The following is a 23715-nucleotide window of genomic DNA, read 5'->3' on the forward strand; positions in this document are numbered from 1 at the left end:
GAAGTAGGCGTTCCTGTTTTCACAGAAGAGAATCCAGCCGTGAAACCGCATTGAAAGCGCATTATCTAACATGCACGGAATGAGGTCATGGCAGACAGAAAGTGGTGCAACAACATGGGCATTACTTTATTCTCTCCCCGTGCAACACATTGCTCTTAATAAACCACTGGCCAAGTTTTATCTGAATCCAAAGGGTCCCTGTGGTTCGTATTTGGGGACTTTGTGCGTGTGAACTGGACAGGCTGAGACACCAAGAGTGAGGTGGCCGCCTTCATTGCTGACGGAAGCAAGTGCGCATAGGTTTGCTTGCACAGCACGCCTGCTGACAGTGCACCACAAATGCAGCCACCGCTGTTAAGTGACACATTAGTGCATACGCATGCACAACGCCATCCTCTCTCTTCTCTGCTTAGCCAAATGGGCAGGGATTGATTTCAGGGATTGATTTCAGGGAAGAATCTCAGGCGCTCGCACAGAGAAGGCCTTTTAAAATCAATGGAGTTTCTCATTTGCACTCCAGATCATTCCTCAGCAGAAATAGAAGCTGTTTGGTTGAGTCAACCAATTAAAGAAAAGCTCAGGAACAACAAATAAACCTTTCTGCTCCCTTGGAGGATGCACTTGAATTCCCACTCCTCACCCCCCCCCCCAGGTAAATCTAGAACAACAGGGATGCTCCTGGCGAAGTTAAGTGCTTTGCACAATGCAGTCCTAAACTAATCTGGTGAGTTTAGGCTAGTCTAAGGCCATTGATTACAGCAGGCTCAGACTGGAGTAGCTCTGCTTAGGACTGCATTGTAAGTCCTATTGATTTTTTTGTGGGCCAGTTAAACACGCATTTAAATCTCTCCCATCAAAATCACGAGCCTATCTTGGGCGGAATTAGATGGCTAGTCATGTTGGTCTGAAGCTGTAGAATGAAGTTTGAGTCCAGTGGTACCTGTAAGGCCAAAAAAAAATTAATTTTGGGTTACATGCTTTCGTGTGCAGGCACACGTCTTTAGATGTACTGAAATGCAGTTCCTCAAGCCTTACAGATAGGTCAAGAGGGGTAAATCTGTCTGTCCCTTACATTTTAATCCTGTTCTTTACTCCAAAGACCTCAGGGGATCATTTGAAGTTTCTCTTTTCCCATTCTACCCATTCAACAAACCAGTGAAAGCAAACGTTGCATAGTACTTAGAATGTTGGATCAGAATCTAGGACAGGGCTAGTCAACCTGTGGTCCTCCAGATGTCCATGGACTACCATTCCCATGAGCCCCTGCCAGCAGGGGCTCATGGGAATGGTAGTCCATGGACATCTGGAGGACCACAGGTTGACTAGCCCTGATCTAGGAGACTTGGTTTCCAATTGGTGTGGTTGTTAAGAGTGGTGGCCTCTTCTGGAGAGCCCATGAATCCCCTCACCTCCAAAGCCAGCTGGGGATCCTTGGGCCAGTCAAAGTTCTGTTAGAATTGTCCTCACAGGTCAGTTCTTTCAGAGCTCTCTCAGCCCCACCTTCCTCACAGGGTGTCTGTTGTGGGGAGAGGAAGGGAAGGTGATTGTATGCTGTTTTGAGACTCCTCCTGGCAGTCCTCCTTGGGTATAAAAAACACATGAGAATGGATTTTCGGCCATTATGTGGAAACACATTCCATATAATGGGTGTGAGGGTGGATATAATATAATCATAGAATCATAGAATCATAGAGTTGGAAGGGACCTCATGGGTCATCTAGTCCAACCCCCTGCACTATGCAGGACACTCACAATATAATGGGTGCGAGGCCCAGCTCTGAACCCCACTCGCTGTGCTGCCTCCGCCACCCATCTTCTGCCAACTCCGCACTCCTGAGGGCTGAACCGGCTGTGGAAGATGGCCAGTGATGGTGGTTCAGCGAGCAGGGATCAGGCCAGGCCTGGCTAGCCACCCTCTCCTCCTGTGTTCCCTGGAGTGGGACAATGGACGTCACATCCACATTCATATCCGTTTCAGGTGGCGTGCCACTAGATGTGTTTTTTACATCAAACCCTAACTCTTCTTCAAACGCCTGCTCTACCATGATGTTCTCTGGTCCTGGGCCAGTCACACCCCCTCAGCAGAAGCTGTGAGGATAGTAAGGAGATGAGAGAACAGGGTGTGCTGTCCTGTATGCAGTGGAGGAAGGCAGGAGAAAAAGGTGCTAAACAGAGCCCCCGGTATTAGCTACAGAGTATAGATGTCTGGGGCAGAGATGGCACTTGTGGGCTATAGTGGGAGGGCTTCTTGAGTTTTGACCTCACTTGTGGGCCTCCTAATGACACCTGGGCTTTCGCCATTGTGAGACCCAGAGTGTTGGACTGGATGGGCTACTGGCCTGATCCAACATGGCTTCCTTTACATCCTTATATGGAGCAGACGTTCTTTAGTGTTTATTAACCACAAGGTTTAGATGTAACGCTCTATCTGGGGCGGTGATGTTCTGTGCTTTTGGTGCTTGGGGGGTCATGGTGGGAGGGCTTCTGGCACCGCTTGTGGGCCTCCAGATGGCAACTGGATTTCAGCCAGTGCATGACACAGCGATGGGTTGGCTGGACCATTGGCCTGATCCAAAATGGCTTCTCTTATGCTCTTACGTTGGACAGTGAGTGGGTCATCAGGCCTCAAGACAGAGTACGGATTTGAGCTCAGATTCTTGTCTGACTGCTGAATTCTTTCTGATTCATGTCAAGCTACATTAGAGTGGTAACTGGAGATGAGATGTACATATAATATGCTGTGTTTGCTCACTGGATTATCCTGGTGAAGTGTAGGGATGAGGGCTTTATTTTATTTCGAAAAAGTTTTTCTACTCAATCTGCTTTCAATTACGACCATGTTTCTGGCTTTGTACTGCCCAACTTTTGACAAGTCATGTGTGTAAAATTTGGGATAGGTCTGAAAAATGTTGGCTCTATGGCAGCACTAACCCTTAAAAGCTGACTCTACATCCCTCAGTCTGGATGTACAGAAGAAGAGTTGGTTCCTATACACCACTTTTCTCTACCCAAAGGAGTGTCAAGGAGCCAGCTTGCTGGGAGTGGCGGTATAGAAGTTAAATAATAAATAATAGAATTGGGCCCCCTGGCCCAATATTTTTGAAGCTTGGGGGTTCTTTTGAGGGGGGGGGCTGCAACTATGCTGCAGATTCATTGTCTCTATCTCAAACCTCCACCCTCTCAGACCACAGAGTAGATGGAAACGGAAAATTTCTCATTGACTTTAATGGCACGGAATCACTTCGTTCTGCCAGAACTGAGCCAGGGAAGGGTGCTTGGGATTCGACCCAAATCAATTCAGGCCAAATCTGAAATGGTGCAAATTTCTTTTGTGTGCATGCCTGCTTGCTAGCCCTGTGGATGAACTGTGCAAATAGCATGCTCTGGCTTCCAAAAGCATAGCAGCAAATGGCTTCTCTCTTTCTCCACATTTCTCTCCGGAGGGAGCAGAAGCAGCTCACAGAAAAACACCAAAGTGTTATTTCTTAAATAATTCAATTAAAGAATAGCTTCTTAGAAAAGTGACAGATCCTTGGGCTGCCTTTCTTGTTGACATGGCAGCCCTGAGGCAACTTTTGACTTTTGTTCTATGCCTCCATCCAGGCTTTTTAAGGGCCATTCCGCACAAGGACCAATGTTGGCAAGTGTTTTCAGAATGCAGAAACGCTATATTAAATAGTGGAATTTCGTCATTCCGCATACCTTTATTTTGGTGGACTATAGCAGTAGCGTTGTATTCATTCTCCACATGTTTCCGGTCTTGCTGGAATCGCAACAAAGGAAGCGATATTTTTCTGTGCTTCTTCCCGCCCCTGGCCGTCAATCAAACGGAACAGCCAATGGATTGTTGTGTTCATGCTCCCGAAAAGCCCCTTTCCCTTTAAGAACTGTTTTTTTTTTAAACTTAAATACACCCATTGCAACAAATCTGTGTTCAATCATTGTTTCGGAAAGACTTATTTTGCTGGCGGAGGAGCTGGCGATTAATTATTTACACACTGCTCAAGTAAAAAAAAAGACCCCCCCCCCATGGGCGCGATTTGTGGCCGAAATTACGGACAGTGCCGAACAGGGGGCTGTGTTGTGCTTGGGAACTTCAAAGACACTTGCAGTAGGGACCTTTGTTTAACTTTTAATCACTTCTGTGGAGGGACTTTAGCCGGAGCAGCCTCGCTTGTTCGTTGCTTTCGCCGGTCTAAGGAAAAAATAATGACAATCGCTTCTCCGGAAATTCGGGGGCGAGAGCGGGGGGGAGGGACATTCTTTCTACCGCTACATTGAGAACGCACATGTCTTTCACTGATGTGTTGCAGCTTGTGCGCAGAACTGTAGCGGTTTTCTCAGGGGGAATCCACTTTTCTGGATTTCCCGAAAAGCACTACAACTAAGCGATTTTTGCAGGAGTGTTGCAGGAGTGTTGCAAATTGTGTGACGTCGTGTGGAACGTTGAATTAGTAGCGTTTACCAAAGGTAAGACTTCTGCTACATTTAAGTCGTGCGGAATGGCCCCATGTCCCTGCAAGGAGCGAAGGACAAACTCGGCTACCGCTAGCTCACTGGCTGATATATGGGCTAGCTGCAGTGCTTCTTCTGCCAGGAACCCCCCCTCCCCAAGAAAAAAAAATGTTCTTTTAGAGAGAGGTAAGCGTGGTGGCTTCTAATCTGGAGAACCAGGTCCGATTCCCCTCTCTTCCACGTGCAGCTAGCTGAGCGACCTTGGGCCAGTCAGAGTTCTCTCATAGCTCTCTCAGCCCTGTCTACCTCACAGGGTGTCTATTGTGGGGAGAAGAAGGGAAGGCGATTGTAAGCCCCTCTAAGACACAGGCAGCCAGCTGGGTGACCTTGGGCCAGTCAGGGTTCTCTCAGCTCTCAGCCCCACCTACCTTACAGGGTGCATGTTTTGAGGGGCAGAGGAATGGTAGGTGATTGTAAGCTGCTTTGAGACTCCTTGAGGTAGTAAAAAGGGGGAGTAAACAGCTCTTCTTTTTCTCCTTCCCCTCCTCCTCCTCCATGCTTTCAAGCCCTGGGTCATAGGTGGGAGTGGTTTGTGAGACCATTTTTAAGTTACACCCCTGGATTTTATGCACATTCTAGAACCGAATGAATCTAGATCGGCATGAACAGGGCTGACGTTTCTCGTCTGTCCGCAGGGTCTTTTTCTTCGTGGTGTTGTCGGACGCCCTTCCCTCTTTCCTTTTCCAGATTCTCTTTGCATGGCAGAGACATACGATACAGCCCCAGGCGCAAGTAATCATTATGCGGTTTTGGGGTTTCTGGAAGGGAAACGTTTGCATTTCAGCTTCCATTCTGACATTTCCAGCCAGCAAACCTCAAGTCCAGGCGGATGGTAAAATGTGGAGTGAGGACCGTCCGATAGAGGAGGGGGTGGTGGTGTATGGGATTGGGGAAGACCCATCTTTCAATTTGTTGATGTGTTTTGAAAACTGCTTGGTGCATTCTGACCTCTTGGAGGGAGGGGCGACAGCAAGTTGCCAGTGATGGCAGGGGTGGGGGGGGGGGGGAGAGGAAGAAATCATATAGAAAACCTTTTAATTGGTCTCAGCACATCCCAAACTGGTGCTGAGTCCTCTCTCTCTCTCTCTCTCTCTCTCTCTCTCTCTCTCTCTCTCTCTCTCTCTCTCTCTCTCTCTCTCTCTCTCTCTCTCTGTATGAGTCAAAGTGGTTTACAAAATCACCTTCCCTTCATCTCCAGACAACAGGCACCCTGTGAGGTAGGTGAGGCTGAGAGAGCTCTGAGAGAACAGTGACTGGCCCAAGGTCACCCAGCAGGCCTCACATGTTTCAGAGGGGCTGACAATTGCCTTCCCTTCCCTTCCTCTACCCACAGCAGTCACTCTGTGAAGTAGGTGAGGCTGAGAGGAGAGCTCTGAGAGAACTGGCATTGGCCCAAGGTCACCCAAGCTGGCTGCATGTGAGGCCTTGCACAAACGCTTCCCCGCGAGGTTCCCCTGCTGCTGCTGCTGCTGCCCTCTTCCTCCACAAGCACTTCTGAAGCATGGGTAGCGCTGCCTCCCCCCCCCACTGCACACACACACATGCTTCCCTGTGAGTCATTGTGCCCTAAAAATGGCTGCATAGTGAAACAGCCTCGGGAGGTTGGTGACGTCATTTGGAGGGGCCCGAATGAGCCACCAAAATTCAGAGGCTGTGTCGCAAAATATTTGTCTTGTGGAAGTTGTATGATTGTCGTAGGCTGCCCACAGCTCAGTATGTAGCCATGTGTGAATGCAGCTGTGGAGTCTCCTGAGGTGCTGCGAATTTTCCGCTAGAAATTCTTACCACCACCACTGTTTCCGAAGGTTTCTACCCTGCTACTCTGCTCTTGTTCAAGAGTAGAAAGCCCCAGAAAGCAGGAAAGACTACCAATTCAGGACCACTGTAGGTGTTGATTTGTGAGGAAACCTTCTAAGAGGGCAAATATAAATCAAGTACAACGGTTCAGATTCAAGAAAGCTTTTCTTCATAGATGGAAACACTGCGAAAGTTTCAAAAAACTTCCTGGTAAAGGGGATTTGCAGGGCTCAATTGAGCGAAGAGGGAAATTTCAAGAACCATTAAACTGACAGGCACTCTCTCCAGGGGAGGGATGGGAGATCCATGCCTTGAACCATTTACAGGAAAACCTGAGAAAGTATTTTGAGGAGAGTTGTAAATAATACACCATCTGCCTTTCTGGACAGCCTTCAATATCAAGATTTTAAAGCATCTTGCAAGACTTTTTGTTTTTAAAAGCAAACCCAAAACAAACCCAGGCTCAAAGAGAAGCAACATGTTTTGTACTTACTTGTTGCTTCATCTCAGTAGATGTGTGATATCTGATTAGACCCTGGTTCACATTCCCACACTGCCATGAAAGTCAGCTGGTGCCCTCAGGCTGACCACATGACTTCAGTCTAACCTACATCACAGGGTTGTTGTTATCCAAAAGTAAGAACATGCTGTTGTTATGAGAACAAAACGGGGAAGAGAGAACTTCACTCTTCAGTCCACCTGGCATCTACCAAACCCTATGCTTCCTTTATAATAGCGGGAGATCATAGCATCATAGGGTCATAGAATTGGAAGGGACCATTAAAAAGCTAAAGGTATCCCCTGTGCAAGCACCGGGTCATGTCTGATCCTTGGGGTGACGCCCTCTAGCGTTTTCATGGCAGACTCAATAATGGGGTGGTTTGCCAGTGCCTTCCCCAGTCATTACCATTTACCCCCCAGCAAGCTGGGTACTCATTTTACCGACCTCAGAAGAATGGAAGGCTGAGTCAACCTTGAGCCGGCTGCTGGGATTCAACTCCCAGCCTCATGGGCAGAGCTTTCAGACAGCATGTCTGCTGCCTTACCACTCTGCGCCACAAGAGGCTCAGGAAGGGACCATACAGGCCATCTAATATAGTCCCTGCTCTATGCGATTGTAAGCTGCTCTGAGACTCCTTTGGGTAGTAAAAACCAGGGTACAAAACCCTCTAGGTCTGCCAGTCTCCAGCTGGAGGCTGGGATTCTCCTGGAATTACAACTGATCTCCAGACTACTGTGAATAGTTCTCCAGGAGAAAAACGGCAGCTTCAGGGGCTCTGTGGCATCACATCCATGCTGAACTCCCTCCTTCCCCAACTCTTTCCTTCCCCACTCCCAAACCTCCAGGCATTTCCCAACCTGGAGTTGGCAACCCTTTGTTCCACCCTTACAGTGTTCACAATAAACCAATGCCATATGTTCACTCTCTCCCTTTTCTTGTCCTTGCTGCATTAATATCCCAATGACAACCCAAACAGCCTTGGGAAGTAAGCCTGCTTTGCCACCCTATCCAATAACATGCGGCCTCGCTGATTTATCACCTGAAGCTCTTGTTGATTAACCTCCCAATTTGAGCTTGGGGCTCATAGTAATAACGTCTTTCTGCTAATCAGAAACAAGGCACTAATAGGAGAAGGAAACGAATAGGGAAGAAAGAGAGAGAAGACAGGGGGTGACTGGATAAGGATGCCTCCTATGCCTCCTTCAGAGGTGTCCGTCACTGCTACCACCGCGCCAACTCATGGCTATTCCGACCAAGCTGGTCTAATTTGCTCTTTCCCCCACAGCATGTGTGCTTTTGCCGGGCTGGATTAGAGTGGGAAATTATTTTTTCTCTCCCCCCCGACCCTTCCTCCTCCTCGCTTAAATAAATTATGACTAATCTAAAAAGCCGGTTTTGATTTAGACGGCAGGGGGGAGAAGGGGGAGGGGAAAGAAAGAAAGTATCTGCTGGTTTCATAGCCTCAATCGCATCCCCATAAACCAAAGCCGCAGACACGCTGCATAGCAAAGACTGCACTGCCGAGGCACAATTAGCGACTTGCTGGATTGCGAAAGGCTGGCAGCGGATCTGCCCACAGCAGCTGGACCAGAGAGCCCTGGAGCACAGGGGCATCCTTTTGTACCCCGGGGATAAGTCAGAGCAGCTGCGCATACTGGCAGTGGTGCCACAGTGATAGCAGCAGTGTTTTTTATTTCCCTGGAAAAGATCTTACTCTGAAAGGACAGCTGCATGAGAGAGTTCTTCCCATTGGTGCATAAAAACGGTATTTTTCTGAGACAGTCTGCTCAGATAAATAAAATCAGGGTATCCTAGGACTCCAGCCCAGGTGACTCTGTACTAGAAGAGCTGAAAGAGAGAGAGATGCATTTTTGAACCATTTTTTTTAGTACCTAAATGAGTTCCAAAGCAGCTTATCTACCCTTCCCTTCCCCATAACAGACACCCCGTGAGGTAGGTGGGTCAGAGAGAGCTCTGAGGGAACTGTGACTGGTCCAAGATCACCCCATAGGCCTCATGGGTCTCAGAGGAGCTTACAATCGCCTCCCCTGCCTCTTCCCACAACAGACACCTTAGGACAGTGGTCCCCAACCTTTTTATCACCGGGGACCACTCAACGCTTGACAGTTTTACTGAGGCCCACTGCCCTGACGCTCTCTGACTCTGGTCGCTATGGTAATGTTTAAACATCCCATCAAAATAAGATACAGACACGCCACAACAATGAACATAAGGAACATTTTATTTTCATGGAAATTTTAACTCATGACAATGACAAATCAATGGGAACCCTGAGCTTGTTTCTCTGCAACGATGTGCAACCATGTGCGCCTGCCTGATCGTGGATGAAGTAAAGGGCCGGGGGGGGGGGGAAGGCATCCTTCGGGGCCCACCTCCAGTTAGTCGACGGACCACAGGTTGGGGATCGCTACCCTAGGAGATAGGTGAGGCTGAGAGAGCTCTGAGAGAACTGTGATAGGACCAAAGTCATCCCGCAGGCTTCAGTTGGAGGAGTGGGGAATCGAAACAGCTCTCCAGATCAGAGGTCGCTGCTCTTAACAAGAACACCAAGTTGGCTCTCAAATAAAATAAACGTACTTGCAGGATGTTTGTTTGCTTGTTTACATTTATTTACTGTGGCTCAGGGTGGTTTACTGTGGCTCAGGGTGGTTTACTTTGCAATTTGTGGTCTGATACAAGGGACTTGCTTCCAGAAAGTATTGTCTCCATTGTAATTGCAGTACATTCAGGGGCCAGCCAAAGGATTCAGTCCGTACCGTGACTGTAAGCCCTGGCCAAAGGAGAGGAATAAGAAAACAAGACCTAGCAAGGCACATTCATAAGGACAATGTGCCAGAGCATGTCAGGGGATGCATCCGGATCTCTGTGAACACTTCCAGTTTAGGCTTGCCAACGGGGCACCACGTCTTGGCAAACAGCTGCCAACATGCTGTGGTAGACCAAACTTATTTATTTTTTAAACTCACATCCGGCTTTCCTTCAAACAATGCATGAAACCGGAGCCGTCAGCTTGACAAATGGCTCTATTCCCATTGCCCGCCACCGTCAGCCACTGCAAAATAAAAGAGAAAAAAACATCTTCATTTCCTTTCCATGTCCTCATCATCACTGTTCTCCAAGTCCAAGAAGAAGAGAGAGAGCTTTGCCCACCATACTGGGTGGGAATTCCAAAAGGTGCCAGCAGGCTCAAGAAGGTCGGGGTTGCACAAGTTAAACTGGGTAGAAAATCTTTATGGGACTCCCTTCAAGAAGAAGAGTTGTTTTTTATACCCCGCTTTTCACTGCCTGAAGGCCTCCTTTGTCACAAAGCGACATACAATTGCCTCCCCTTTCTCTCCCCACAGCAGACACTCTGTGAGGTGGGTGGGGCTGAGGGAGCCCTGACAAAACTCCTCTGTGAGAACAGCACGATCAGGGCTGTGACTAGCCCTAGTTCACCCAGCCCCCTGCACATGGAGGAGCAGGGAATCAAACCTGGCTTGCCGGATTAGAAGCCATCGCTCTTAGCTACTACACCAAGCTGGCTCTTTACGTTTTTATGGTACTTTAATTGTTTTATGAATCGTTCTGTTTGCAGAGAGGAATGGTATATAATCATCATCATCATCTGAATCAGGTTTTCAATTTCCTTCTCTGGGTAGATGCTGAAGGGCCTAAAGGGGGGACAATATGCACATCACCCCTTGTGAAAAGCCCATTATGGACTACCAAGATGTATTTCCCTCCCTCCTTCCTCCCTCCAAAATTTCAAATTACGATGGGCCTTGCCTGCCAGGTTGTGCTAGCTCACCAGAGAGGCGCTGACCAGAAGCAGATCCCTTCTAGAATGCTCCATTGTTTGGGTTTCAGGTGAAAGGTTAGTGAGTCACTTTGGCAGGCCTTTAGCAAACAAGCCCCCATTAGTCGCTCTGAAAAGGATCAAACAGGTTGACTTTGCACGGCCTTCAAAGTCTGCGCCGGGTGAGTCAGTGCTCTGGCCCCTAAGTGCTCCTTTGGACAATGTGAGACAAGGAAAACCAGGTCCGCTGTGGGAATAAGTCTTTCCCTTTGTCCTTCCTCGGGAAAGTCAACGGAACGAATGATTAACAAGATCGACACGGATAGGAAAGCTGAGTTTGCTTCAGTGGGGCATGTGCAAGAGAACTTCCCTCCGAACTGTGCCTCGTTTAATTGGGAGGGAAGGCGTAAGGAGGAGAGGAAGATATAGATTCTTGTAATGGCCATCCCGGAGAAGTCATTAGAAACCAACGGAGTGGAGGTTGGCGTCGAACTGAGCACTAGACCAAATAATAACGCAATGTGTTTCCAGCAGAATGATTTATGACTAGATGATGTGGGATTTTAAAAGAAGACCCTGCGCCACCTTATCATGCTTTCCAGCTGCAATGTCTGGTGTGCTTGTAATGCTTTGGAGTGCTTTTTGGGGACCCCAGCTGGGAGGAGATTTCAGGGTGAGGTGCTGAGTGAGAACCATTTGGGTGGCAATTCACACGGATGGTTCCTTTCAGTTTTCTGTGTTTTGTCTCCCCGCAGTGGCTCCTTTCGTGTTGACCCCCCTGTGCTTGGCGCATGAAGACGCCGTGCCCTCCTTGTCTGGCAGAACGTCAGCTGAGGTTGCTGCGAGGTACAGAAGATGGCGGGACTCCTCAAGAAGCTCCTTGGACCCTAACGGCACTGTAAGGATGAAGAGAAGAGCCATGGGAATAGTCTGGTTCTGGATGGCTTGCCTTCTTGGCTTGGCAGCTTCTCTAGAAGGTAAGGGTGGCTTTGATTCGATGCGGCCAGGTTGTGCTGTGCCAGGTGAAGAGAGGTCCGTCTTTTCTATTCCTGGCTAATGGGTACTGATGTATCTACAGGCTCATGGAGCTGACCCTGACCTGGGCCTATTCTGCACACATTGGATAATGCAATTTCAATGTGATTTGTAGCTGGATTTTCCTGTTCCAAACAAGTAAATCTACTTTGAAAGTGCATTGAAAGTGCATTATCTAGTGTATGCAGAATGGGTCCTGGCTAGGCCAGATAGCACGATCTTGTAAGATGTCAGAAACTATTCTGGGCTGTTCCTGGTTAGCGTTTGGATGGAAGACCACGAAGGAAGGCTAGGATTGCCTTGAAAATCCTTTTGGGATCACCGCAAGTAATCTGTGACTTGATGGCACTTGGCATGCACACACACGTGTATACACATGCTCGAGGGCGGCTCAGAGGGTTTTGATGGCTAGAGAATGATTCTTGATGAGCCGTGAACGTTGACGTACTGCACAATTTCCGTGTTTAGGTTATAGTTTTCTACGTAGCCAGCCACGAAGATCCTGTTGGTTGGGGGGAATGGTGCTGCTCCATTCCTCATAGTTGATTACATGTGTGTAGCGTTGCTGGCCCCCTTCAAGGATCGCTGCCTTGTTGTGGCAAGGGGGCTTGCGTAGTTCAGTGAAGCTATGAGCTATACCGTGCAGGGCCACCCAAGACGGACAGGTCATAGCTGAGAGCTCTGACAAAAGGTGATCCACTGGAGAAGGAAATGGCAAACCACTCCAGTATCTTTGCCATGAAAACTCTATGGACAGTTCCAATAGGCATAACGATATGACGCTGGAAGATGAGCCCCTCAGGTCGGAAGGTGTCCAATATGCTACTGGGGATGAGCAGACGGCTAGTACGAGTAGCGCCAGAATGAATGAAGCGGCTGGGCCAAAGCCGAAAGGACGCTCAGTTGTGGAAGTAACTGGTGGCGAAAAGACAGTCCGATGCTGTAAAGATTTTTATTCCATAGGAACCTGGAACGTCAGATCCATGAATCAAGGCAAGCTGGACGTGGTTAAACAAGAAATGAGAAGACTGAACATCGACATTTTAGGAATCAGTGAACTAAAATGGACAGGAATGGGTGAATTTAATTCAGATGACCATCAGGTATACTACTGTGGACAAGAATCTCGCAGAAGAAATGGAGTAGCATTCATAATCAATAAGAGAGTAGGAAAAGCAGTCTTGGGATACAATCCCCAAAATGACAGAATGATCTCAGTTCGAATCCAAGGCAAACCATTCAACATCACAGTGATCCAGGTCTACGCCCCAACCACTGCTGCTGAAGAGGATGAAGTTGATCAGTTCTATGAAGCCCTACAACACCTTCTAGAAGCAACGCCCAAAAATGATGTGCTTATCATCATGGGGGATTGGAATGCTAAAGTAGGAAGCCAAAAGATAACCGGGATAACAGGCAAGTTTGGCCTTGGAGTACAAAATGAAGCAGGGCACAGGCTGGTAGAATTTTGTCAAGAGAATACAATGGTCATAGCAAACACTCTTTTCCAGCAACCCAAGAGACGACTCTACACATGGACATCACCAGACGGTCAACACAGAAATCAGATTGACTATGTGCTCTGCAGCCAAAGATGGAAAAGTTCTATCCAGTCAATAAAAACAAGACCAGGAGCTGATTGTGGTTCAGATCATGAGCTTCTTGTTGCAAAATTTAGGCTTAAATTGAAGAAAGTAGGGAAAAGCACTAGGCCACTCAGGTATGAACTAAATCATATCCCCGACGAATACACAGTGGAGGTGACAAATAGATTTAAGGAATTAGATCTGATAGACAGAGTGCCTGAAGAACTATGGACGGAGGTTCGCAACATTGTACAAGAGGTAGCAACTAAAACCATCCCAAAGAAAAAGAAATGCAAGAAATCAAAATGGCTGTCTGAGGAAGCTTTACAAATAGCTAAGGAGAGAAGGGAAGTGAAAGGCAAGGGAGAAAGAGAAAGATACACCCAATTGAATGCAGAATTCCAGAGAAAAGCTAGAAGAGATAAGAATGCCTTCTTAAATGAACAGTGCAAACAAATAGAAGAAAACAATAGAATGGGGAGGACCAGAGATCTTTTCAAGAAAATTGGAGATATGAAGAGAACGTTTCATGCAAAGGTGGGTATGATAAGGGACCAAAATGGTAGGGACCTCACAGAAGCAGAAGAGATTAAACAAAGGTGGCAAAATTATACAGAAGAACTATATAAGAGCGAGCTTAACATCCCTGATGACCACAATGGGGTAGTTACTGAACTGGAGCCAGACATCCTGGAATGTGAAGTCAAATGGGCCTTAGGAAGTCTGAGCAACAATAAAGCTAGTGGTAGTGACAGCATTCCAGTTGAACTATTCAAAATCTTAAAGGACGATGCAGTAAAAGTGCTACACTCAATATGCCAGCAAATTTGGAAAACTCAACAATGGCCACAGGATTGGAAAAGGTCAGTTTACATTCCAATCCCAAAGAAGGGCAATGCCAAAGAATGTTCAAACTACCGCACCATCGCACTAATTTCTCATGCTAGCAAAGTTATGCTCAAAATCCTACAAGCTAGGCTCCAGCAATATGTGGACCGAGAACTTCCAGAAGTACAGGCAGGATTTCGAAGAGGCAGAGGAACTAGAGATCAAATTGCCAACATACGCTGGATCATGGAGAAAGCTAGGGAGTACCAGAAGAACGTCTACTTCTGCTTCATTGACTATGCTAAAGCCTTTGATTGTGTGGAGCACAACAAATTGTGGCAAGTTCTTAAAGAGATGGGAATACCAGAACATCTTATTTGTCTCTTGAGAAATTTATATGCAGGTCAAGAAGCAACAGTGAGAACTGAACATGGAATCACTGACTGGTTCAAAATTGAGAAAGGAGTTCGGCAAGGCTGTATACTGTCGCCTTGCCTATTTAACTTGTATGCAGAGCACATCATGAGAAATGCGGGATTAGAGGAGTCACAAATTGGGATCAAGATTGCAGGGAGAAATATCAACAACCTCAGATATGCAGATGATACCACTCTAATGGCAGAAAGTGAAGAGGAACTAAAGAGCCTGTTGATGCGGGTGAAGGAGGAGAGTGCAAAAGTTGGCTTGAAACTCAACATCAAGAAAACAAAGATCATGGCATCCGGCCCTCTCAATTCCTGGCAAATAGAAGGGGAAGAAATGGAGATAGTGACAGATTTTATTTTCCTGGGCTCCAAGATCACTGCAGATGGGGACTGCAGCAAAGATATTAAAAGACGCTTGCTCCTGGGGAGGAAAGCTATGGCAAATCTAGACAGCATCCTAAAAAGCAGAGACATCACCCTGCCAACAAAAGTGCGTTTAGTCAAGGCTATGGTCTTCCCAGTTGCAATGTATGGCTGCGAAAGTTGGACCATAAGGAAGGCCGAGCGTCAAAGAATTGAGGCTTTTGAACTCTGGTGCTGGAGAAGACTCTTGCGAGTCCCTTGGACTGCAAGGCGAACAAACCGGTCAGTCCTAGAGGAGATCAGCCCTGACTGCTCTTTAGAAGGCCAGATCCTGAAGATGAAACTCAAATATTTTGGCCACCTCATGAGAAGGAAGGACTCCCTGGAGAAGAGCCTAATGCTGGGAGCGATCGAGGGCAAAAGAAGAAGGGGACGACAGAGAATGAGGTGGCTGGATGGAGTCACTGAAGCAGTAGGTGCAAACTTAAATGGACTCCGGGGAATGGTAGAGGACAGGAAGGCCTGGAGGATCATTGTCCATGGGGTCGCGATGGGTCGGACACGACTTCGCACATAACAACAAAAGCGTTGCTGGGTTGGGAAATACCTCAAAACTTTGGGCTGGAGCCAGGATCGGATGAGATTTGGGGCAGGGAGGGGCCTCGGTGGAGTGTAATGCTACAGAATCCATCCTCCAAAGCAGCCACTTCCTCCAGGGGAACTGGTCTCTTTTAGTCTGGAGATGAGCCATAATTCCAGGAGATCTTCATGTCCCACCTGGGGAATGGCATCCCTTTGTGTGTTTGTGGTCTAAATCAGGGGTAATCGACCTGTGGTCCTCCAGATGTTCATGGACTACAATTCCCATGAGCCCCTGCCAGCAAACGCTGGCAGGGGCTCATGGGAATTGTAGTCCATGAACATCTGGAGGACCACAGGTTGACTACCCCTGGTCTAAATAGTTGGGTTTTTTGGTCACCAGGTCATAGCCAACTTGTGGCCACCCCATAGGGTTTTCAAGGCAAGAGGTGTTCAGGTTTTGCCATTGCCTGCCTCTGCTCAGTGACCCTGGGCTTCCTTGATGGTCTCCCATCTAAATATTGACCGGGACTAACCCTGCTTAGCTTCTGGAATACGACAAGGTCGGGCCACTCAAAACAGGACAACTTGAGTATAACTTGATTCATGGCTAATGGGCACTGAGGGTCACTTGATTTATCTACAGCTGGATAGAGGTGGTTCTAACCTGGATGGCCCAGGTGCCAAAAATCCAAAGAAGAAAAACTATTATTTTTAAATGAATGTGGATTTTAAGGCTGTGGCCTAGTGGTAAAAGGAAGTTTGTACAGGAATCTGCTGTAATTCGTAATTCCATTAATTTATTTCTTATTTTTTAAAAAAAGATTGTATCCTGTCAAACAGCGAGAAAAAATAAAATAAAATGGAGCACTAGAAAGATCATTTGCAAACAAACAAGCACCAAATCAATCATTAAAAATTTTGAAAGCAATCTGGCCAGGCTCCCCATTTAGCTGGAGACCTAAACTCATTGAAACAAGAGAGACTTAAATTTTGCACTTCCTTTGAGAAGGGTTCTCAGAACCTTATTTTGGAATTCACAACCTTTTAAATTCAGATCTTGCTCACTGCTCAGAACTGACTGGTACACCTCATGCTGTACACCTACTGTGTCGTTTCCAGATTCTTGTGAGAAATATGACCACAAAAAGAAAATGTCAGTGGAAACCAGTGACATTCTTATTGGCTGGGGCAAAGTAACAGAGAGTGATTTTAGATTCTGCCCTTGTATCTCTAGGGTAGTTCATTTTTAATATCGTGGTGGTGTGGAGAGCGCCGGGTGGAAGAGAGAGAAAAGAATATGACAGTTCTACATGTTTTATTGGCAATTGGATGATAAAAAGGCCGCCATTCAAGGTTCCCCATGCGGACGCTCTGTCCCCACCAGACTAATTAAATTTTGTGCATTTATTTTTCATTTAAATGCTTCTGTCGGCTCTTATTGTTCTCTTGAAGCGGCAAAGAAGCACGCAAGGAACGGCAATGCTTTTTGAAAAAAATAATCAGCTGCAAAGAAAAAAAATGTAACAAAACCAAATCAGCCAATATGACATTTGCTTTAGAGTCTAATCTCTCCATTTAGATGCCGGTGTAAACTTGCCAAAACAAGAGAGCAGGTGCTTTGAGTTTCCTCGGGGAATGGCGTTCCTTTGAGAAGGAGCTGAAGCACGTGTGGTTTGGATCGTCCTTAGTAAATCTCCACTGGTGGGAAAGATTTCTGTTAGCGGAATGAGACGTCTTTGCTTCCCCCATCCTACTGTGGCCTCAAGGGATTCCCAAAATGCTGCTCCTCAGGCAAAGGGGCTCCCAGGACCAGCATGAGAGGAGAACTGGAGGTAGCATTTCCCATCCGCCAGATCAGGCCTGGGGTTCTTCCAGAATGACAACTGACTATGGATGCCAGATCCACGCTGGCAGATCCACCCCCAAATTTGGCACCCCCCCCCACTTTAGAGATAAAGTGAGGGAATCTCCCCAATCTTCACCCCCACCCCAAACTTGCAGAACAGCATTTGTAGCTTCTCTGCAGGTGCCGCCTGCTGCTGTCGTGCATGCCTGCCCCCCCCCCCTCAAATAAACTATTGGAGCCTGTGTTTGTGCCTCCGCTGCAGACATAACTCTGCAAATCTCACACCTGCTCCCCCCACACCTTAGACTCACAGAACTGGCATTTGCAGCTCTGCCCCAGACACTGCCCACCACCATTGTGCACAGTGGCTCCCTCCCCCCAAAAAACTTGCAGAGCCAGCTGTTGAGCAGATGTGTGCAACATGCAGAGTACCGTGGCAGTGGGTGGTGCCTGCAGCCAAGCCACAAACTCTGTCTCTGAGTTTCAGGTGGGCGGGCGGAGTGGGCATGAGATCCTGTTTTGGGACACCCTCCCCTCCCCCAAACTGTGCCTTTCCCAGGTCCTGCTCCCAAAATTTCCAACCCAGAGTGGACAATCAGTGCATATCACCCCACCCTTCTGTCCATGGAAATCCTACATAGGATCCAAGTGTAGCCCTTCTCAGGCGTGTGCACTACCCACAATCCTCTGAATTTGTGCAATTGCTAATTTGTATGGCTAGGGCGATGGGTGTGTCTCTCCTCCCTCCGCCCCCCACCCCTCACATTTGTTACATGTGAAGGCCTACTCTCAACCTGACGTGATTTCTGTGCCCAAACTGGCAAATCGGCACACTGCTCCATTCAGACAAAAGGGTGATCTCACTATCAAGAGGATTGTGGGTAACAGAGTCTCCCAGCATTCTAATGAGTAAGCAGGGTTTCTTCTGAAGGTTGCCTTTATTGAGCTAAATGTAAAAAAAAATAATTTGCCTTGGAGGCACAGAAGCTTTACACGGTATCTCTGATCATCTACGTTTCTGGTTCAGGGGAAAATGCTATTCAAATACGGATGCAAGCCTCCAGGTGGGGTCTGGAGATCCCCTGGTTTGATAACTCATCTCCAGGCAACAGAGATCAGTTCCCTGGAGAAGACGGCTGCTTTGGAGGGTGGACTCTGTAGCATTCTACTCCACTAAGGTCCCTCCCTGCTCCAAATCCCACCCACTCCCAGCTCCAGGTATTTCTCTACTCTTAGCTGGCAACCTTAAGGTAAAGGTAAAGGTACCCCCTGTGCAAGTACCGGGTCATGTCTGACCCTTGGGGTGACGCCCTCTAGCGTTTTCATGGCAGACTCAATATGGGGTGGTTTGCCAGTGACTTCCCCAGTCATTATCGTTTACCCCCCAGCAAGCTGGATACTCATTTTACCGATCTCGGAAGGATGGAAGGCCGAGTCAATCTTGAGCTGGCTGCTGGGATCGAACTCCCAACCTCATGGGCAGACAGCTTCAGACAGCATGTTGCTGCCTTACCACTCTGCGCCACAAACCTTATGTTCAAACAAATGACAAAGATGATCTGACACCAATGGTAACAAGAGAAAGACATTTTACTTACAAAAAATAGAAGCACATCTTACATGACACAGTCATGTAGGTACAGTTAACTTATCATGGAAGAAATTAACTTCAAAAAGGTTAACTCCAAGCCCAGGTAAGAAAGAGAAGAAGAGCGGTCCTAAATAAAATGAAATGGAAGAGAGCCAAAAAGGCTCAGCATCTAACCGATGAGAGGATGGGGCCAACTGCGAACCGTACTTGACCCTTTCTCTACCAGATCCTCTTGCACACAGAGTTACAATATCCAACAAATTTTGGGTTTTCAGACCTTTGTGTTCTACCCTTTGGGTTGCCATGGCAGCCCCGAATGTGAGTGTGGAGGACACGGGGTGTGTTGCTTACAGGGAGCCTAGGTTGTGTTGAATCAGCAGGCTAGGGACAGGAGCTGGGGAAGGCTGAGGGCAGGCGGAGCGTGAGGGAATGTGAAATAACCTGAGTGTTGGAGAGGGAAGAGCAGAGGTGCTGTCAGCAGCCCCGTTGTCGGGCCACGGAAAATCCCTGCGGCCGCATGTGCTCACTGACCTGAACTGTTTTGTGAGGAATAGTCATCTTTCTCTCACACATGAAAGCCTCGGGAAAGAGCCGGCTGGAAAGGAGGAATAAAATATAGGGAGAGGAGGAAGGGGGTCTGTGCAAAGACTCTGGAAGCGACAACGGGGGTCGTGGGCAAGGGGGGGGGGCAAAGAGGACGGGAGAAGAGGATTAATGAGAAGGGAAAGAGAGAGGTTGGAGAGGAAATGGGGGAGGGCAGGAAGATTGGTGTTGGGTGTTGAGGGTGCAGAACGCCGGCCTGTCAGAAAGCGCCTCAGCTGAAGTGAAAGGATCCATTTGCAAGTTTATTGCAACAGCTGGTTGCCAACCTCCAGGGGGGAGGTTGAGAAAATCCCACGAGAGGCAAACAATGAAAAGGAATGTGAATAATGCAGTTTAATGGAATAGCCTCAGGCGTGGTCGGATTAATGAATCCTTCCGAAATAATGCCATCGATCAGAGCTATTCCTTTCTTCAGAGCCGTTTCATCGCACCTGAAGAGCTGAGACAATGATTCTCCTCCTTCCAGGCGAAGAAAGGAATATTTCCTGAAAATATTTCAGGAAACTTTGCTGTTAAGACTTTGGGGTCAGAGTAAACTACATTATTTACATTCCTTTCCATCGTTTGCCTCAGATTTTTCTCAAGGCTCATTCCCGTGTCTCCAGGTGGGGCCTGCAATTGTTCTACCATTGCTGTCCGCACTACAGAGAGCAGTTCCCTGGGAGAAAATGGCAGCTTTGGAGGGGGTCTGCTGCTGAGCTCTGCCCCCTCCCCAAAGATTGCCATCCCTGGACTCTGTCCCAGATCTCCTGCAATTTCCCACCTCATAGCTGGTGATGCTAGTAAAAAGCTCATGTATCTTTCATTGGTTGAGTATACATGGCAGGATGAACCACTCCTGTTGTATTCATGTGAGGAAAATGGGGCTGTGTCGTTCACAGCCAGCCGTGTGGTACAAATTGGCGGCAACTGCCTGTGCTCTTGGCCATTTATATTCCAGTATTTTTTCTGCGTTTAGAAAATCATAAGAGTTTAAACTGGCTCTTGATGGGCTCTTAAGTATCGTAAGTACCACCGACCTGAATTGTTTTGTGAGGAATAGTTCTCCGAACTCACATAAAAGCCTCTGGAAAGAGCCACTTGGAAAGGAGGAATAAAATATAGGGAGATCTGAATAAAGCTTCTGGGAGCGACAGTGGGGGTCACGGGGGGGATAAAGAGGGATGGAGAAGAGCAGGGGTAGTCAAACTGCAGCCCTCCAGATGTCCATGGACTACAATTCCCAAAAGCCCCTGCCAGCAAATGCTGGCAGGGGCTTCTGGGAATTGTAGTCCATGGACATCTGGAGGGCCGCAGTTTGACTACCTCTGGAGAAGACGATTAGTGAGATTAGGAGATTAGGAGAAGGAACATCGAGTGTCTGGTTGGAGAAAGGGTACAATCCTCCTAATTCTTTGGCTTTGGGAACATGGGAGAGATTGGAACTCTTTCCCCTAGTCGGCAAGCTAATTCCTTCCTTCCTTCCACCCATCTTTCAATTTGTATGCCGCCACTTTTGACAAAAGCCGTCTTGTGGCGGTTCACAGAATAAAACAATAAAATTACAGTATAAAAGCCCCATGAAACCCCCATACAGACAAACGAACAACATATGCAACAACAGATGGCGGCCGATTTAGGATCTATAGCCCTTGTAAACCCAACCTTGCCGTTCTAGCTTATGGGCCCGTGCTGATGACCCTAGGCAAAGATGACCAGGAGGCCTTGATTGTTAAAAAGTAGGGCGGGATATACAGTTCAAAACTCCGGTCACCGCCCTGGCCTCAACTATTCTCAACACTGTATTCAGTTTTAGATAGGGTGGGTGTAGGAGAGCCGGGTTAAAAACCTGACTCTGCCGCAAAATTTGCCCCGTGTCTTGGGACAGTCGCTGTGCCTCAGCCCGCTGACTCTTGTGAAGATAAAAAGGAGAGGAGTGGGGCGTGTGTTCCTCCTGCCAAGAACAGGATTAAAATGTGCTAAATAAAACACCTTGCCATTTGCAACCACATCCACATATTCTGGTCCCAGGAAAGATGGCCAAGTTAGCCTGATTATATCTGGAAAATATTGGACAGGGAACCTTCATTCGGGCCGCGTCTGAAGTTGCAAGCAGCTGGTTTCTCCCAAGAAACAAGTCTCCTTGTGTTTACTGTCCCTTGGCGGAATGCCAAACAATTAGTCAAAGCAAAGGTCTGTTGTGCCTCTCTTCCTGAAGTGCCCTGCGCTGGCTCCCTTCAGCTGAGAGCAGATCCAAGCCGAGTTTTATGTGGCTCTCCGGCCTGGCGTCTCTTTCAGGGCTTGCATTTGCCCACACGCTTTTGCATCCCCTTTTGTCAGCCAGCCAACCAATGCACTGCGTCGAGCCAAAGGCTATTGCAAGTAAAAATAAACCCCAGTACATTTCCCTGCACATATCATGCTTATACTCTAAATCAAAACGCATTACATGAAAGATATGCCTCATAACTATAACAGTAGATGCAATAAAACGTTAGAAGAACAAACAGCCAAAAGGTATGCTTGCTGAAGACATAAATTTTGTAAAAATCTTTATAGCAGGCAAAGTGAAAACTGGCATATTGTAAGTAACTGAGCAGGGAGCAAACCCCTCTGTCTGTCTGTCTGTCTGTCTGTCTTGTCTGTCTGTATGTATGTATGTCTCCCATCCATCCATCCATCCATCCATCCATCCATCCATCCATCCATCCATCCATCCATCCATCCATCCATCTATTATTTGTTTGCCTGAGTCAGGGGGCAGCTGAATGAAGACATAACTTAATGAGCTGTGTGGCTGGGGATTGAAACCATTTCTGGCACTCTGTCCACCAGACTTACTTCCCCTTCCTCACCCATGGACCTTAAAGTGCGTAGGAAGAAACTCTTGGTAAATGCTAGATTAGACTACTGTTGCCTTGTTACTTGGTGCTGCCCTTGAAGACCATTTGCCAACTACAGGTGCTCCAGAACGTAGGACTGATAGCTGTTCTTAAAAGTTGCGATTGCAGCCGTTGCCTTCTGATTTTTTTATATTGCGGTGCATGGTGAGATTTTGAGGGTGCATCGGAGCCTGTGGTGGCAATCAGCTCTGCCTTATTACTAGGCAAGTGCCTGGGCATGGTTCTGCTTCTGCAATTCTCTGGTTGATATTAAGTCGCAGGAGCCTGCCCTGGCTGCTGAAAGCTGGGGCTAATGAGATTCGCACTGATCCTGCTGAAGTTTCCAACACAGGTTGCTGCATGCACAGTACTATAAGGCCTCCCTTTTGCCATAAGAACAAATTCCCCTTTAAAGGAAAAGGAAGCTGCATTTGCCCCTAGAACATAGGCCAAGCACAGATGTCGGTTGCCACCCTGCAGGTGAAGCCTGGAGATCTCCTGGAATTAGAGCTGAACTGTGTATAAAAGCAATCAGTTCCCCTGGAGAAGATGTCTGGGACATCTGGCCTCTATGGTATTATTCACCATGAAGCTCCTCCTGTGCTCCAAGCACCACTCTCCCCCAGGGCATTTTCCTCAGGTCTCCCAAGAATTTCCCAACCAGGAGTTGCAACCCTACAGCGCATGCATATACTGTCTAGATTCATGCAAACTTACAAGCACCTCCTCATTTCCATCCTTTACCTTGATTCTAGAGATATCCATTCCTATAAAGAGGAAATGGATCAAGGGTTTCAAACGCCCTCCTCTGGACAGGTCCATACCTTGAAGGTGCAGTTGGCCAGCGTTTGAGTCTCTGGTGCTGCTGTGCCAGGATTGCCTTTGCCCCACAGAGGTGCATTGGTCCCTTGAAGACTGTCTATAAACAATCTCTCGGTAAACTGGAGTTTCTCTGCTTGGTGTTGCCAAAAGGCGCAGGGCCTTCTTGGTGTTGGTATTCTCCCATGAACTTAGGTGCGTGGGCTGGGTTCTGCTTTGATAAAGCACCCACAAGTAGGATTATCTGTTCTGGGTTGGGAAATACTTGGAGATTTGGGGGGTGGAGCCAAAGAGGGCGGAGTTTGGGGAGGAAGGGGGTCTCAGTGGAGTGTAATGTCATGAAGCGCACCTTCTAAAGTGGCCATTTTCTCCAGGAGAACTGATTTCTGTTGCCTGGGTCCCTGTTGTAATTAAAGAAAATCTCCAGCCCCCTCCTGGAGGTTGGCAACCTCACCCACAACCCGTCCTTCCCCCCCCCCCCCCAAAGGGTATCCACCCTGCTGAATTGTTAAACCTCTCTGTGGCATTTTATGAGTCTAGCGTTTGAACTCGATTGTTTCCAT

The 23715-nt window shown here is 47.7% G+C and overlaps 1 protein-coding gene across 2 annotated transcripts in view; it reads left to right on the forward strand.

The window, feature by feature from the left end:
• Window positions 1-23715, forward strand: part of LOC143841429 (ephrin type-B receptor 5) — a 181860-nt gene that overhangs the window by 38281 nt on the left and 119864 nt on the right. Inside the window, exons 1-2 of one of the 2 annotated variants that reach the window (XM_077345719.1) lie at window positions 11074-11093; window positions 11369-11590. In XM_077345719.1, coding sequence (XP_077201834.1) covers window positions 11518-11590 — 73 coding nt within the window. In that variant the 5' untranslated portion in view covers window positions 11074-11093; window positions 11369-11517. Of the gene's footprint in view, window positions 1-11073; window positions 11094-11368; window positions 11591-23715 lie in introns of those variants that run through there. The other variant, XM_077345718.1, reaches the window with a different exon arrangement.

Source organism: Paroedura picta, chromosome 7, assembly GCF_049243985.1.
Source record: "Paroedura picta isolate Pp20150507F chromosome 7, Ppicta_v3.0, whole genome shotgun sequence".
Classification (NCBI taxonomy): domain Eukaryota; kingdom Metazoa; phylum Chordata; class Lepidosauria; order Squamata; family Gekkonidae; genus Paroedura; species Paroedura picta.